The sequence below is a fragment of the Micromys minutus genome (assembly GCF_963924665.1).
Source record: "Micromys minutus genome assembly, chromosome: 9".
Classification (NCBI taxonomy): Eukaryota; Metazoa; Chordata; class Mammalia; order Rodentia; family Muridae; genus Micromys; species Micromys minutus.
Genome location: NC_137978.1, coordinates 7349216 through 7365845, shown reverse-complemented (window position 1 = coordinate 7365845; position 16630 = coordinate 7349216). Strand labels below are relative to the sequence as shown.

Here is a 16630-nt window from a genome sequence, read left to right as displayed (position 1 = left end):
GCATGCATTCTTTTTAACCTCACTAAGGATGGCTGTCAACCACAGGGCTGCTTCCAACCTGATGGATCATCAGCCCGGATGAGGGGAAGTCACATGGTTGCTCTTTATTCCCTTCTTTAAAAAAGGTCTATTTTTTTTAAACAAGAATAGATTTGAAATTACATACTAGCATGAGATGGCAAATTAAGATTAGCTATATATAGATTATTAACTATCAACCCTTTGGTTACAATTTTAAGATAACTTTTTAAAACAGATTATACAGATCTTTAACCATACTCAATAAACTTTAAAAAAAACTGAGCTACAGAAAGTACAGGTCTATCCAAATCCTGAGATAAAGTTTATACTTTAGCAAATGCTTTAGAGAGTCAAGTAAAGCCAAGAAAAGAAGTATGAGGTAAGCAGCAGTAATCCTGCTGGGAATAGTTTCCTTTTCGGCTATTTTAACGACATCGTGTATTTTCTTGGACTGTTTAGTTCTGTCGTCTTCCTGTCTCAGTCAGAGGCCAACTGACTCATGACAGAGATTGAGAGATCTTTCAAACAAGCATATTTGGGTCAGGAGAGGAAGGGCTATCATCCAACTTTAAAACAAGCCTTTTAATAAAATGAGAGCATAAAACAATATTTTCAAGTTATCCATGCCCAAAGATTCTTAGATCCCTTCAAAATCGGATCCAATGACCAGAGGGAGGGATCAAGCCCGCAAAGAAAGAGAAAGGCTGGAGCCTGGGCCTGAAAGGAGTTTCGAGATTTGGTTCTGGGAACTTGGCCCGTTACCCTGAGAAGACTGGAGTTACCGGCAGGCGACTGCTGTGCTTTTGGTCTCCAGCACCCTTGATAGAGCCTGTGTCCCTGCGCAGCAGCGCTCGGTTAGCGATGGTGGTTCCAGCTCCACAGCCTTCCCCTGACACTGTCCAGTTCTCCCTGGAAATAGTGTCAAAGACCTGCTGTCTCCAGCTTTCATACCTCTGTTCTCATCTCCTGGCCCTCCTGCTTAGGACCCTGTCACTGTAGTCCTCAAAATCTGTCCCTTTCATTGCTGAGTAATATTCCATTCTATGGATGTACAAAAGTTTATTGATCCATTTTCTTGTAAGTAAGCATTTCCAATTTTAAAGTATTATGAATAAGACGTAAGCATGATTTCAAAAATCACTCTATAAAGTTATCCACAGCATATTTGTCTGAGAACAGAAAGGCAGAAGATAGAACCAACTCCTCAGCCTCCCCTAACCTCCCACATGCACAGATACACATTACTCACACATACGTGCTAATGATGCTAATAAATCATTTTACATTTATTTTAATGATTTCGTGTGGATGGGTGTTTTGCTTGTATGTATGTATGTGCACCACACACATTCCTGGTGCCTGAAAAAATCAGAAGAGGGTGTCGGTTCTCCTGAAACTGGACTTGCAAGCCGTGATAACCCTCCAGGTGGGTGCTGAGACTCCCCCTGGGCCCTATGGGAAAGCAGTGCTCTTAAGCACTGAGACATCTCTCCAGCCCATTAGCAATTTCTAATGGTTTATTTCTTTTTCATATTATATCCCATCAAATTTCAACCAAGCCCATGCATGTCCACTGACTCTGAACATTTAGGTGTCCATGCTGCGGGCATTCCGTGCCAGCAGGCCTTTGGTGGCGTCCCACAACCATCAAAGGAGGAAAGGCGCGTGCCAGAGGAACTCAAGAGTGCCTTATACCTGTGGTCTAGGCAACCCAGGGAGCCATGCTCTGCTGAACTGCTACTGTTTGCCCTGTAACATACTGTTTAGAATAGTGACATCTTAAAGCATGTTTTAACCATTAAATCCATAACAAGGGGTAGGCAGTGTGAATGGGAGACTCAGGGAGGCTGCAGTTGGAGACTGAACGAGCTTGAAACCATGTATATCTTCCCTTAGGAAGTTTACAAAATGGATTTAAGAGAAAACTGTGACCCTGTGAAAATTTCCCGAAGTGGGTCTGAACCTATGAAAGAAGTTGTCTGTGGCTCGGGTTGGTGGGACACTTAGTATGCCGTTGTGAGGGAGTTCTGAACCAGACCATTGCTGTGTGAATATTTTAAAAAGGCACCATCTCATGCTAATGCTGGCTGCCCTCGGGCCCTGACAGTCACACTTCCATGGCTAGGCCCATGTAGCAACCACCCATCTCGAGGTTCTCTTGTGGAGGCTCCTGCTCACATTTTCAGCCATCTACCCCTGTGGTTAGATGTCACAAATCCCCATAACCCAGTAAAATCAAAACTCAAGAGGCTTGTAATTTATCATTCATATTTATATCAGTAAGTTTTCACCCCACAAAACATCCACATAATGAACTCAGAGCCAATTGATATTGATATAAACTGCCCACCTACGTAAGACAAATTGTCCTGTAATTATCTATCCCTTTTAAGATATTCATAGCTACCTGTGGCTAATTAAAGCCACACAGAATCTAGATCATCTTTCTCCTCCTCCATCCTCCTTCCTCTGTCTCATCTCTAAAACCCTCGGCCTGCCTTCCTTTCCCACTGCCCAGTTACAGGCTCTCACCTGCATAGAGGCCGCAGTCCACAGACCATGGCTTTGAATCATAGCTCTCGCGATTTAGTAGCCTTGGTGGGTTGCTTTACCTGCATTTAAAATAAAGTGATGAAGAAAATTGTAGCTAGTGCATGGAGACATTCTAGCTTAAAGCGTGTACAGTAGCGCACCAACGCTATTTCTACTCACGGTATTTTCCAGTTGGTGGTAAATGCCTCATTATCCCAGGACCCAGGAGCTCGAGGCAGAGAAATTCAGACTTCAAGGCCAGTGGCCACATAGTGAGTTCTGAGCTCTCATAAGCTATATAGTAAGACCATGTATGTGTGTGTCTGTGTGTGTGTGTGTCTGTGTGTGTATCTGTGTGTCTGTGTGTATGTGTGTGTGTGTAGATAGACAGACAGACAGACAGACAGACAGACAGATAGATAGATAGATAGGTAGATAGGTAGGTAGATAGGTAGGTAGATAGGTAGGTAGGTAGGTATAATTTTCTCTTGCTATACCACATGCTGCTACAAATTCAGTAGCTTACAGCACCCCTGCACCCCGCTTCTTGGCGTATGGCTCTGTAGGTCTGGCACAGTCCTAGGTTCTCTATTTGGGGTCTCACGCAGTAGAGATCAAGAGTTAGTGAGGTTTGAGTGGATGGGCTCTAGGGAAGCACTCTTGTGATCTCCTTCCTATTAAACCTTGTTTCCTTGCTGGCTTAAGGTGGGTGTTCCTAGTCCTTCCTTCTCCTCAGGCAGTCCCTTCATCCTTAACTGTGAGCTCAGGTGTTCCAGTCCCTCCCCCTCATCAGCCCTGAGCTCAAGGTGTTCCCGAAGAATTTCCTTCAGCTCAGAATTCATGCAAGTCAGTCTGATTAAGAGGTCCAGACACTGTTTCTGCCACATGACATTTCTCTATTTAAAGGTTTCTCATGATTGGTTCTGGAACAATCAGGTCATCTCCCTTTATCCTGAAGTCAGCAGTATCATGTAGATAAGCTGATCTTGTAAGTAAATCCACTGACCCAACTGCACTGCCAGTCCTGTGTTCCAGGGAAGGAACTCTCAGCCTTCTTGGTATTCTGCCTAAGTACATACTGCTTTGGTTGTACCAGTGCCCATGTATTTCTGTGGATGGGGTGTGTGTGGTACAAGTATTTGCTTATGTGCTGCTCTGGGCTCTGCATTTAAGCACAAAGCGTCACATAAATGCAGCACACGTACATCACATCCTGCTACGCGCTACACAGCACAGAGTAGTGCTTTTTACCCTACTGCCCTAACACAGGCTTTTTCACCATCTGAGCTGGGCTGCCCAGCCAGTAACCTCTCAGGATTCCCTACTCCTCAGTGTTACAGACATACACAGCCATACCCAACTCTTTATGTGGGGATTTGAACTGGGTTCCTTATGCTTGCAGAACAAGCAAGCACTCTTACCCACTAAGCCATTTTTCCAGCCCCATGAGTATATTTTTTAAACAAAGACTAATTTATACATACATATATGTATATATATATATATATATATATATATATATATATATATATATATATATATATATACTACAAATAAGAGACCAAATTGATAGTGTTCTTAATATCCTATTGAGACAAACCAGACTGACAGCCCCAGGATAGTAACTCTACAATTGTATTTTGTTTGTTTGGTATATTCCTCACTAATTGCCGATATTATCAAGGCGAAAATCACGTTTTATTCATTTTTTATATTCATTATAAACATGTGTCAAATAGATGTTTATATTCAAATTAAGGTGAGCTATATCATCAAACTATAGCCAAGTAAACTAACCAGCCTACATGAGAAGGAACGCAGGGCTGGGGCGTGGCTGCTGGAAAAGTACTTGCCTCGCTTACGCAATGTGAACCAGTGGCAGTGTGGAGACCGCAGTCCCCGCACTCGTGGGTGGCAGCAGGGTCATTCTCAGCTGGGGAGTTTGAGGCCAGCCTGGGATATTTGAGACTCTTTCTTGAAAAAAACAAAATTGGGGAAGACACGGTTAGGAGACTATAGAGACATCTCATTGATTATCTAAAGGAGCCTCTAAGACTTCTGAAGAGAAGTTCCCAATGCACCTCAAAGACTTACCTGCGCTGAGAGGTTCCTGAGCTCTGTATTAACTGGAGGACTCCCTTTGGTAGTGTCTTGATGACACTGAGCTCTGCTTATCTCCTCTAAATTGCATCTGGAATGGAGAGTGGCTGCTCTGAACTGAGGTGCCTATGTGCTTGCTCTACCCGCTCACGGAGGCAGGCTGTTTGCCTGTCTAGCACAGGTCTGATGTACCAGCCATGCGCTGCCTACGAGCTGACATACACCAAGTGCTGTCTTTTACGTGGGGAAGGGCTGCTTCCTGGCAGGCTGTAGGAACGCACAGAAGCAGGTTGGAAAGCACAGGACTTAGCTTGATAACACTGCCTTCCATTTTATGTTTGTCTGATGACTCATTCAGTAGACATTCTTGTGTGCACCCTCTCCACTAGCAGCTGTGATTCCAAAGAAATAAGATCCCACCTCTGTGTTTGTAATGGGAAAGAGCAGCTCAAACAGCTGTCTAGGGTACAGCAGGTACAGAGATGGGACATTTCCTGTCCCTAAGCCATGGTCGAAGTTACCCAGCTGTTTACCCACGTCTGCATTTGCTCTTTTGGATGACCAAGCAGTCACAGAACCTTTTCACATTATCTTGTTATCACTGTCCTGTGTGACTGTGTTAATGTCTCACTGTGATATATAAACCATCCTAAATATCCATATAGTTACCTATAACTATCAGCTCAACACAGTACAGAGTCATCTGAGAAGGGATTTTCAGTTGAGGCATTTCCAAGATCAGATTGGCTGGTATTAGTTGTTAGAAGACCTAGACCACTGAGGGCTGCAGCATCCCTAGGTAAGTGGTTCTGCGGTCTGTAAGAAAGCTAGCTAATCATGCAGCAGCAAGCAGCATTTCTTCACAGTTTCTGCTTCAAGTTCCTGCATGAGCTCCTGCCCTGTCTTCCCTCAGTGATGGACCATATCCTGGAAGTTTAAGCCAAATAAATCCCTTCCTCCCCTAAATTTCTTTTGGTTGGAGTGTTTTTATCACAGCAAAGAAAGGAAACTAGAACACAATATATATAAACATTGAATAAAGGTAGGATTCATTGTTTTGGTTTCAGGCATCCATTGGGGATCTTAAAACAGTACACAAAGCTTAATTATAGAGCAAACAGGTTTGATTCTTTAGGAGCCACAGATTGTTGAGGGCATGAAAGTGGCCCAGTGCCCATTTGCAATACTGATCCCTTTCTTCTGTGTTCCTTCTCCTGCGTCTTTCCTCTTTAAAGTCACTAGGATGCCACTCTCCATACAATTAATGGACTTTAGATGCTATTGAATTCATACTAATTTATGGAAAATCATTACATTTTAAGCAGATATCCTGAGATAACTATTCATGACCACAAAGTACATGTGCAGCCATGTTTTCAGTGCTAGGGACCTTGCACTAAGCTTTTACTTGGATGCTGGAGATCCGAACTCAGATCCTCATACTTGTGTGGGAAATACTTTACCAACTTAGCCATCTTCCCACCCCTTTGTTTCTTCACACTCTGCTTCAGTTCCCAAAGAATTCTCCACTCTGATAGTTCAGCCTACTTTCATCAGCAGTCTGGAAGCAAGTGATTTCCTTGCAGCCCCACAGCTAGAGCTGGGCTTCTCCCATGTACACGGTATACTGCATCCTCAACGGAGTAAGAAGCCCTAAGATGATTTAAAACCAGAATAAAGGTGTGATCACATTAGGTAGAGAAGTCAGAAGTTGATGGTCATCGACCTCCACGGAGGAAGTTTGAAGCCAGTCTAGGCTACGGGAAACTCAGAACAGAAGGAGCTGACAAAGAGGAAGAGGCGGTGGTTATGACTGTAACCAGATTTATCTATCAAGACCACAGTCGCTTTGCTGTGTGAACAGTGCGTTGAGTGAAGATTGCTGAGAAACGTAGGACAGGAAATCAAATACAGAGCTTTCTCTGATGGGGTGAGATATGGCGGGGAAGCCGTGGAAAGCGTTAAGATACATTGTAAACAAAGAGGAAGGGGTCGGGATGCACATGATCAAAGTGTATTATATATGTGTAAAACTGTGACTGGCAAGGCAAGTCTTGGTACTCAGGGGAGGAGAGTCAGTTATAGAACAGTCTAGACAATGGATGGAATAGTGTGTTCTGTTTTCCTCAGGATGCTTGTCAGACATTTGTAGAGACCCTTCAAGTGGAGAGAGACTTAAACATGCAGATAGTGAGCTCAGGAGAAGACCGGGTTGGATGTGGAAAACATAAATGTGGCCCTTGTTAGTGGAACTTGTCATCTCACTGAGGTTATAAAGTCATTCTGGAGAAGTGTGCATAGGTATTTACAGACTGAATGAAGACAAGCCTCAGGGAAGTGGAGACACGACTAAAGTGGAGCAGGAATGGCATGTGCCAGTGGACTTGTTACCAGCTGCCTAATCAGCTCACTTTTCTATGTGTGAGGACTTACTGAGTCTTACCTTTATTTTTTCTCATCTTAGTGCTAGGGCTGAACTCAGCCTCATGCAGTGAGAGCAAATGCTCTCACCTTGAAATTCATTTACCAGCTTTCGTGTTTTAAGCAGAAGTCATCTTTATGAGTCTTCAGGCTTTTATTTATGAAAGATAAGACTTCACATAAATAAATCTTAGCGTAGTTACACTGCCCTGCATAATGACTGACTAGTGTAAGACGGTCGTGATCTCCACAAAGCACTGCCTGCTGTCTGCTCACGTGGTGAAAATGAGCCAGATGACCAGAACTGGTCTTTTAGAGGAGGTTGTACACCTTCCGCCTGCTGCTGAGATTCCAGCTCCTCTGTCCTCTGCTCATTTAAGATGACATACAGCATCCACAGGACCACAAGGCATGGTCTGTGTAGAGCTGTGCTATCGCTGACCACCTCTCTTCCCCACAGTCTGCCATGTTGGGCCTGCTGTGGACGCCCTGACATCCTTCATGGGCAGAGCCAAGTGTGAAGCCAAGTGTGAGGCCTGGGAATGTTTCTAGTTCAAAGAACACAACACTGGAGACATGACAGGACCTAGAGGCTGTACACGGTTTAAAACGTTAGCATGCCGTGGTGCTCAGAGTTGACACAGTTCTAAAGTTATCTTCCACAGCGTCAGACATTCTAAGCTGGATTTACTAACTCCCAGAGGCATCATTCTGTGTCACTAATGATTGTACTGAGTTTCTTCTCAGTGCCACACCTAGCTTGTGTAATAGAATTGCATGCTTGATCTCTCCACACACACATACACTTTTGTGCACATTTCGAACTGAGAACTAAGGAAGTACTTGTAATTTGAGCCAGGAACTTAACCCTTTTCAAGTACTGACTCTTCCTGTTTGTCCATTTCACAGAAATGAAGATGCCGTCAGTCAGATGGCTGTCACTCCCTTCCCAGGACCGTCACAGTCCCCATCGCCTGCTGAGGTAAGGATTCTTCATTTCCATAAAACCTTACCTCTTGATTTTTAGTCACGGCATATCTGTTAACGAGCAGATTTCCTTGCCTAAGATAGAGACCATGGAGGTTTGAGTGTAAGGATAAAACAGTGTTAAATAAATGCATTAGGGTCGACTCACTAAAATTACCTCTTCAGGCACAAACCTCCTCAGATCTATTGGATGACCTAGCAATGGCCATTTATATACTCAAAGTCCAGAACAAGAGGGACTGCAGTGCAGTCCCAGGCCATTGGCTGAAGGTCAAACCCTTGGGGAATTGTTGGTGTGAGTTGCCATTGAAAGACAAAAGCAGCTGGGCTCTGATGTCGTCAGCACGGGGCAGCAGAGGTGGACACTGGGATGGAGCTTGCGCCTGGGTTGTGACATCTCCCTCTCCTTCTGGGCACTCAGCCTCACCTATAGTGCTGCTGACATTTTGAAGTGCTTTTGACTTTCCCGTCAGTTTCTACTGCATAGATCAGTCATCCCTAGAATCACCTTCACATGTACTCTGTGAGGCGTACACCCCACCCCATGTCTGAGTCCAGTCAAGATCAGTCACCATTGAATCAGAAGTGATTAAGTTGCATTTTTTAATCTGTTTTGAACAATTTTCTTGGTTAGGGTTTTACTGCTGTGAGCAGACACCATGACTAAGGCAAGTCTTATAAGAACAACATTTCAATGGGGCTGGCTTACAGGTTCAGAGGTTCAGTCCATTATCATCAAGGCAGGAACATGGGATTATCTATGCATCCTGCAATAGGCAGGCATGGTGCAGGCAGAGCTCAGAGTTCTACATCTTCATCTGCAGGCTGCTAGCAGAATACTGACTTCCAGGCAGCTAGGATGAGGGTCTCAAAGCCCACACCCACAGTGACACACCTACTCCAACAAGGCCACACCTTCTAATAATGCCACTCCCTGGGCTGAGCATATACAAATCATCACACCAATTATTGTCAAATAAGCTACAAATTAAAATTTTGTAGCAATAAACATTGTCTTCATTGTCATGATTTCAGCAGTCTTGTTAACACTAAGGTTTTGTGGTTTCTTGTTTTGTGTTTTTATTTAAGACCTCAAAGGTTCTGGAGATGTAGCAAGAGTCTCTCTCTGGCATGCATCAGGCCCTGGGTTCGGTGGGTGACACCAAGAGTCTGGTAGGAATGGCAAAGGAAAGACTTGAAATAGAAGACAGCTGACAGAGGGCTGGCCCCACAGCCAAGCTACCAGTTCAGATCACAGGTTACACTGAGCTGTGTAAAAGGGCCCTGGCTGCCTCTATTTGCCTCTGTTGGGAAAGTATCAACCACATGCCTTCTTTCGTTTGGTCCTGGCCAGCTGCTGTCTGCAGCTTCCTGCTCAGGGGCTTTACATGACAGGTGACTGAGGTTGCTGCTAGCGGTGCCAAGCCCTGTCTGGGTACTTCAGTTTTTTCATGACCCTTGCTCCCAGACCAGAGCAGTGTTGTTATTTCTAACTGTGAGAAGAGGCACGGAGGCTAAACCGTATACCCACGAGTGTGCATGTATGCCGATCAGCATCAGCCTCTGCATCCCCGGCCATGACCACCAAGGCCCCTGCACTCATGGAGTTGAAAGAAGCAGCGTATAGGAAGGACTTAGCACAGCTCACACCACAGAGCAGCATTAGCACAGGGAAACTTTATGTGGTCAATTTAACTAAGTCTTTTTAGTGTATAATAATAGCTATTGGAATTCATTTTAAAAAATGTGCTAATCACAGAAATGGTAAGTCACCACTAAAAAATAATTTTAAAAGCTATTTTAAAAGATTTTTTTATATATGTCTTAATCTTGCTGAATTAGTAATTAGCCACAAAATGTAACTTGATGTCATTCAAACGAGTCTCATTATCTTATGAGCATTTGAAGACTGATTTTGCTTTTTTTTTGGTTGGTTTTGTCTTTTGTTTTTAAAGCATGGTCTTACTCTGTAGCCCTGGCTAGCCTAGAACTCGCACTCATACAGACCAGGCTGGAGGCTGGTCTCAAACTCAAAGGCCTGTTCAGCCTCCCACGTTCTGGAATTGAAAGTGAACACACCTGGCCTGATTTTGCTTTTTAAATAAAGCACGCTGCTAATGTATATGAGGTAGAAATCATGCGGCTTATAGTTTAAGATCCTAATCGCAATCGCCGAATGCAGTATGCCGTGTCATTTGAAGGAGAATTTAGTCAGATGAGGTGCTTACAGAAGTATAATAAATCCTTTTCTTTCTTTCACTCTTTTTTCTTTCTTTTTTTTAAAGATTTGTTTATTTTATGTATATGTACACACAGTAGCTGTCCTCAGACACACCAGAAGAAGGCATCAGATCCCATTACAGATGGTTGTGAGCCACCGTGTGGTTGCTGGGAATTGAACTCAGGACCTCTGGAAGAGCAGTCAGTGCTCTTAACCACTGAGCCATCTCCCCCACACCCCTCCCCCCTTTTTTAAAGGGTTCAGCTCCACAATTTCTGTTACGGTGTTGCCATTTGAATTACAAGCATCACTTACTAGGTGGGTGAGAAAAGAAGTAGTTTAAACCGTACACTGTACGTTAAGTACAGCTGCGTCACTCACTCTTAAGCTGAACCTGACAACAGAAATCCCGCCTGACTTTTACTGTCAGCTAATGACTTCACATGTCCCTTTATTTGGGAAATGTTTATTAAGCTCTTATTTCTAGCACAGTTCTAGCCAAGTTACATTGTGCCATTCGGTGCTAGGAGAGTCAGAAAAAAATATACTAGCAGAATCTGTGAGCAGAGTGTGATGGGCTTGTTAAAGGGGGTTTGACTCTTTCCACCAATTGCTTGTTGGTCATGTGACCTTGACAAAGACAGTTAACCTCCTGTCTTTCTCTAATAAGTCTTCCAAAAGGGAATGAGAATCACAGCTATAGGTTTCCTCGGCGTCGTGAGCATTTCTATACACACGCCTGGCCACAGAGACCATTGTGGCATTGTGCACAGTGAGCACGCACAAGCTCAGGGCTCGGGCACACTGCAGTTTGAATCTTCACTGTGAAATGCTCCAACTCTTCCTGGTGCACACTGAAAGTTTATCACGGCTCTGCTCACATTGCCACAGCCTCTAGCATACATCCTAGCTTCTGGAACCTTCCATCTCCAATGGTAATGAACAAAACAGGATTGCTTCTTTTATTAAATTATTTAATTTCTTAATTGACAAATGAAAAGTGTATGTATTTACCAGATTCAACATTGTTTTTCAAATATGTATACATTATGGAATGGAGTACCCAAGCTAGATAGCATGCATTCCTTCTCATAGCTTTGTTCTGTGTGTGTGTGTGTGTGTGTGTGTGTGTGTGTGTGTGTGTGTATGTGTTTGCTAAGATTACTTGGCATCTTTCAGAGAACTGCATATCTCTAATCCCAGCATTGAGGGATTGTAGTGAGTTTAGTTTCTAAATAAGAGCTAACCTGGGCTATATAACAATATCTGAAGTCAACACATAATACAAAAAACCCTCTTAGATATTTTCAAGACTATAGGCATTGCTTTTAATTATACTCTGATGATATGTGTATTATACTGATTTGCCCAAACTAACTGAAATTTTGGAGCCCTTGTTTACATCCTCTGGACTCCACCATTCCTTCCCCTAGTAAGCACCATTCTCCTCTCTGCTTTTGTGAGATAAAGTGTTTTAGAATCCATAGTTAAGTAAAATCATGTGATATTGTACTTTGAAAACCTGACTCATCTTACTTAACAAAAGTCTCTATGTCTACCCATGTCATCACAAAGTATTGCTGTTGCTGTTACTGTTTTTAATACAGGTAGATTTGCACACTGTATTTGTAAGTCTCATTTTCCTTGTCCAACCATCCACTGACAAAAGCTTAGGTGATCTGTTCCTTTGTAACTGGAGACATTGGTGCAGTGGACATGAGTGTGTATTTCATTTCTTTGGTTGGATTTAAACATGTGTCCCTGCTGCCGTGTGTGGCAGCACTTCCCTAGAATCACGGGCCCGCCAGTCTGGGTGGCACAGTGAGACCCCATGGGTTTAAAAATGATTTGGTAGGAAGAAGATGTAGTAGTTGGGGGTAGAGAGGGATGAGAAATGCCACGAAACAATAGAGGCCGGTGGGAACTGGACTGAGGTCACATGAGAGAGTTGGATTCTAAACTCAGGAAGGTCTGAATGACATGCTGAGGGCACTTGGAGCTGCTGGAAACATCTGAATGAGAGGATTATCTAGCAAGTTCAGGGTTAGTTGAGTAGAAATGTCAAAGGTATAAGTAGCTCCTGGCGTAAAGGCACTTGCAGCAGAGCCTGAGAACAGGAGTCCAGCCCCTGAAACCAGCTGGGAACCCAAACATGTCCTCATACATACGTACATACATACATACATACGTACATGCGTACATGCATACGTACGTACATACATACATACATAATACTTTGCAAAGAAACGTCACTGCAGTGCCCATAAGAGATGGGCGGCTCAGATGACCCAGAATGTTAGACATTCACGCCTCCGCCATCTCTCCATGAAGAGACCTGGGTCTTGTCTCTACAGCAGTAGCTTTTAGGTTCCTTTTGCCCCAAGGCTGCGCCCTGTGAGTAGCTGGGGAGAGGAAGCACCAGCCTGCAGCTTTCAGGGATGAGCACGGAGGTCAGCCATTGCCTTCATTTTCATCTTCTCTTGAGTTGTACACTGCCTTTCTGGAATTCTGACTCATGTAATAGTCAAGATGTTCAGGGTGTCATACCTAGTAAAGAGAATTTTCTTTTTCAAAAGGAAGTATTTATGAACTTCTGCTGTGGTGAGAGTTAAAAGCCCTGTGTGGTGTTTGAAAAAAAAAAAAAACATTAGATTTAGGAACACAGACATAACACAGTCAAAAACCACAAACATGAATCTTATTTTTGAAATAAAGACATCTAAGCTGGGTGTGGAGGCACACTCAGGAGGCCAGCAAGCCACTCAGTGCTTAGTGACATCTCATATCAGAGGAAGACAGTTATTTCTATTGATGTATTCTTGACCTATTGGATGAGGGACATTGTTAGACATGTCTTCTAAACCACAAGACCCCCTTAGCCAGATTCATGCTCTGCTCACAGACAAAGTAACCTTTCTGCCCTTAAGGTTCTTTCTAGCCACTTGTTAAGAAACTGTGGGAAAACTGTATATCGAAGAAAACAAAGTAGCAGAAAAATAAACTAGCAAACAGAGGCTGTCTCAAAAATGATTGAGTTAGGAGGCTGCTGCATAGGCCTGGGACCTCAGCATAGTCTTAGCACCAGCGTGATAGCTGCATGTGGCAGAGCTTGTCCGTCATCGCAGTGCTGACCAGCCCAGCAAGCCAGCTGCTGGGCTCCAGGGTCACTGCTTTCTTGCCAATGTGCATGCTCTTGTGCACACGTGTGTACACACACACACACACACACACACAGACACAGACACATTTTTTAACTATTAAAAATTCATACACTGTCCTTGTCATGGTTCCTCCCCCATCTTCACCCAGATTCTTCCCATTCATCCAACTCCAGGGCGTCTCTATTTAGAGACCGGACAGGCAAATAAAAAAAATTAAAAAAAAAAAGAAACAAACCAGAAGATGGGTAGGTAGGTAGGTAGGTAGGTAGGTAGGTAGGTAGGTAGGTAGATAGATAGATAGATAGATAGATAGATAGATAGATAGATAAAAGAAATACAGATACACATACATACAAACAAACAAACAAACAAAAACCCAGAAAACCAGGAGCCATCATATACAAGCAAAAGACCACTGAGATTAAAAAAAAAAAAATCTACAAAAATCACCGCTGAGTTTATTTTATGGTAGCCATGGGACCTGTTCTTAAGTGTGGTTTATATATCCAGATTCCATTGGTTGTCACTTGGAGATACCCTCTACATGTTACCACGGTCTCTGTGAGGGCCTGTGGTGTCTGGGAGATGCTTTTCCCTTGGTGTCACTGTCCCCTCTGGCTCTTACTGTCTTTCTGCTTCCTTTTCTTCACATATGCCTGAGCTCTGAAAGGAGGGCTTTGGTGAAGACAACCTAGTAAAGGCTGAGTGTTCCAAAGTCCCCACTCTGTCACCGTCCAGCTGGGTCTCTGTATTCATTCTCACCTACTGCAAGACAAAACTTCTCTGGTCTGAATTATCACCTTAATTGGGAGATTTCCAGGGAACCCAGGAGAGAAAGGGAAGTTTAGAATGATAGAGACTGTGGGAAAACTGTCTAACTCACTGCCTTTGGGTTCCCTCTATGGACCTGACTTGCCTCTTCCCAGGGAGTTGTTGTGAGCAGGCTCAGCCGAGCCAGCCACACTGAACAGGTGGTTTGACGATCAGCCAGAGAGAAGTGGACACCCGCCCTTGGATGAACTGACTCACCCTGTCAGCAGCCACTTTCCTTCAGCCAGATGGTCCTTGTTCCTCAGAGTCATGCTGCTGATCTCCCCCCCTTTCTTCTCTGACTGTTTGCCATGTTTTAGGTTCTTGGTGAGTGGAGGGTTATAAAGGCTTTTTGCTTTGTGAGCCATGTTTGTCCTCATGGTGAAGTGACAGTTTGTTCTTGCATTTTTAAGCACAGACTCATATATCTTTAGCTTGCCTAGACAGTAAGTACATGCCTTGTCTCCGTCATTCTCAGTTCCCCGTTTTCCTCCTTTTTGTGTGTTCTTTTGGTTTGTTTGCTTGGTTAGTTTTAGTCTTGGCCCGAGTCACCTCTCCGTCTGCATCTGGGCTTTTTATCCTCCTCGGTGCAGGCTTGTCCAGCAGAAAAGAATGTTAAAAGGTGACATAGTGCAGCTTGGAGTGAGGCCGACCCAGGAGGATGGAGTGCTTGCATCAGACGAAGGCCACTAAAGAAGCACAGATGTGGTATCAAAGATTGTTCAGTCTGCTCGGATAGATTCCCTGCATACACAACTAAGATGCAGAGACGCTAATGAGTGATGGAGGAGGTGGCGCCCTCTAGAGGAACAGTGCAGGACTGCACGAGTGCTGGCCAATGGTGCGTCATCTCACACAGAAGCTTCTTATGAGGCAATATGAAGAAGAGTGCAGTGGGTACATAATCCAGTCGTCGTTTATCATGCTATCAAATAATATGCATGTACTTAATTGTATATGCTGCACTTTCAGGTGATTTGTGGCACTGTAGTGTGTTTACACCAGTGTTACCACTGACATGTGATGCACAGATTTTTTCCTGAATGGAACAGACTAGAGTCATTTGGGAGATGAGAACTTTGAGAAAATGTCCTCACCAGATTGGCTTGTGGGCAAGCCTGCAGAGCATTTTCTTAATAATTGACGCGAGGGGCCCAGTTCACTGTGGGTAGTGCCACGCTGGACAGGCGGCCTGGGGTGTGTAAGAAAACAGGCTGAACCAGCCGTGAGAAAGGCTTCATGGCCTCTGCACCCGAGTCTGCCTCCAGCTTTCTTCCTTAAGTTCTCCCTGACTTCTCTTGGAGATGGACCTTGACTGAGATGTGTAAGCATAGTTACTTTTGGACCCAAGACATATAGAAGGAACCTACTATGCGTATGGCCCATCATTTACTGAAACATTACGTTATGGCAGATCATAGTACCCCAGTATTTGTTTCTTTGGGGGCTTTTTGTTGTTTGTTTATTTGTAGACAGTTCCTGTTACGCATGCTCGACAGCTCTCTGGAGCCCTTACAGAGCTAGCAGTTTGTCTTCCCTGGCTCTTTACAGCCTTTTAACCTCCATGAGCTTTGCCTTTCCAGCCTCTGTATCCCTTTGTTTTGTTCTGGCTACCATCTTGCACAGACTCTCCGTTTGCAGTGGGGCAGCTAGCTGCCTTTCCACGTTTGCAGCCCAGCCTGAGCCCACTAACCACTCTGCTGTTAGTTCCCACAGCTTCTTTCTTCTGGTGACCATCTCAATCCACAATACTAAAGATAGGAAAGCCTCTTTACTGTTCAACAGCAGGAGAGGCAGCTCAGGAGGGCTTCTCCCAGTATGCTTGCTTTGTTCAGTTCCAGCACCTGTCATACTCAAATAGTTTAGGGTTTGCTTCAAATCAGTCCGTTCCCTTAGGTGTAGGTGGAAGCTATTGAAGGGAGAGACTCATACAACTCACTAAGGCTTCTGATTGGCACAGTCTGGCACAAAGTTTTTAAACTGCTCTATACTACACTAGCCAGGGCATTCAGCTGAGATCAAGAATTGCAGGAGTGTTCTAGACTGTTGGTGCTGGCCTTTGTCCTTCCAGCTGTTTGACAGTTCTTGTACTCAAATTGTTCTTGACTAGCTAAGCCATGGGAACGGATTCCTGAAGAACCAGGTTGCTATGCTGCTCATTGGCCCCGGCACCAGGCAGGATGAAATAGGACAGTGCAGTACAACTCACAAGGCAAATGTGGAGTGGAGCTTTTAACGGCAAGCAACTGTGGCTTTAGGCGAGAGTCCTAAAAGCAGCTGCACAGTCAGACTCTCCTGGTCACAGAAACAGCTTATGTTCTGTACGGCTGAGGCCCATTACTGGTGTGGAAGGAGAATTTGACATGGAGCCTAATTT

The 16630-nt window shown here is 44.2% G+C and overlaps 1 protein-coding gene across 2 annotated transcripts in view; it reads left to right on the top strand.

Annotated features, from left to right (window-relative positions):
• Positions 1 to 16630, top strand: part of PATJ (PATJ crumbs cell polarity complex component) — a 290169-nt gene that overhangs the window by 202720 nt on the left and 70819 nt on the right. For both annotated transcript variants that reach the window (XM_080921989.1, XM_080921990.1), the window contains one exon: positions 7984 to 8056. In XM_080921989.1, the coding sequence (XP_080778115.1) occupies positions 7984 to 8056 (73 nt within the window). The remainder of the gene's footprint in view (positions 1 to 7983; positions 8057 to 16630) is intronic.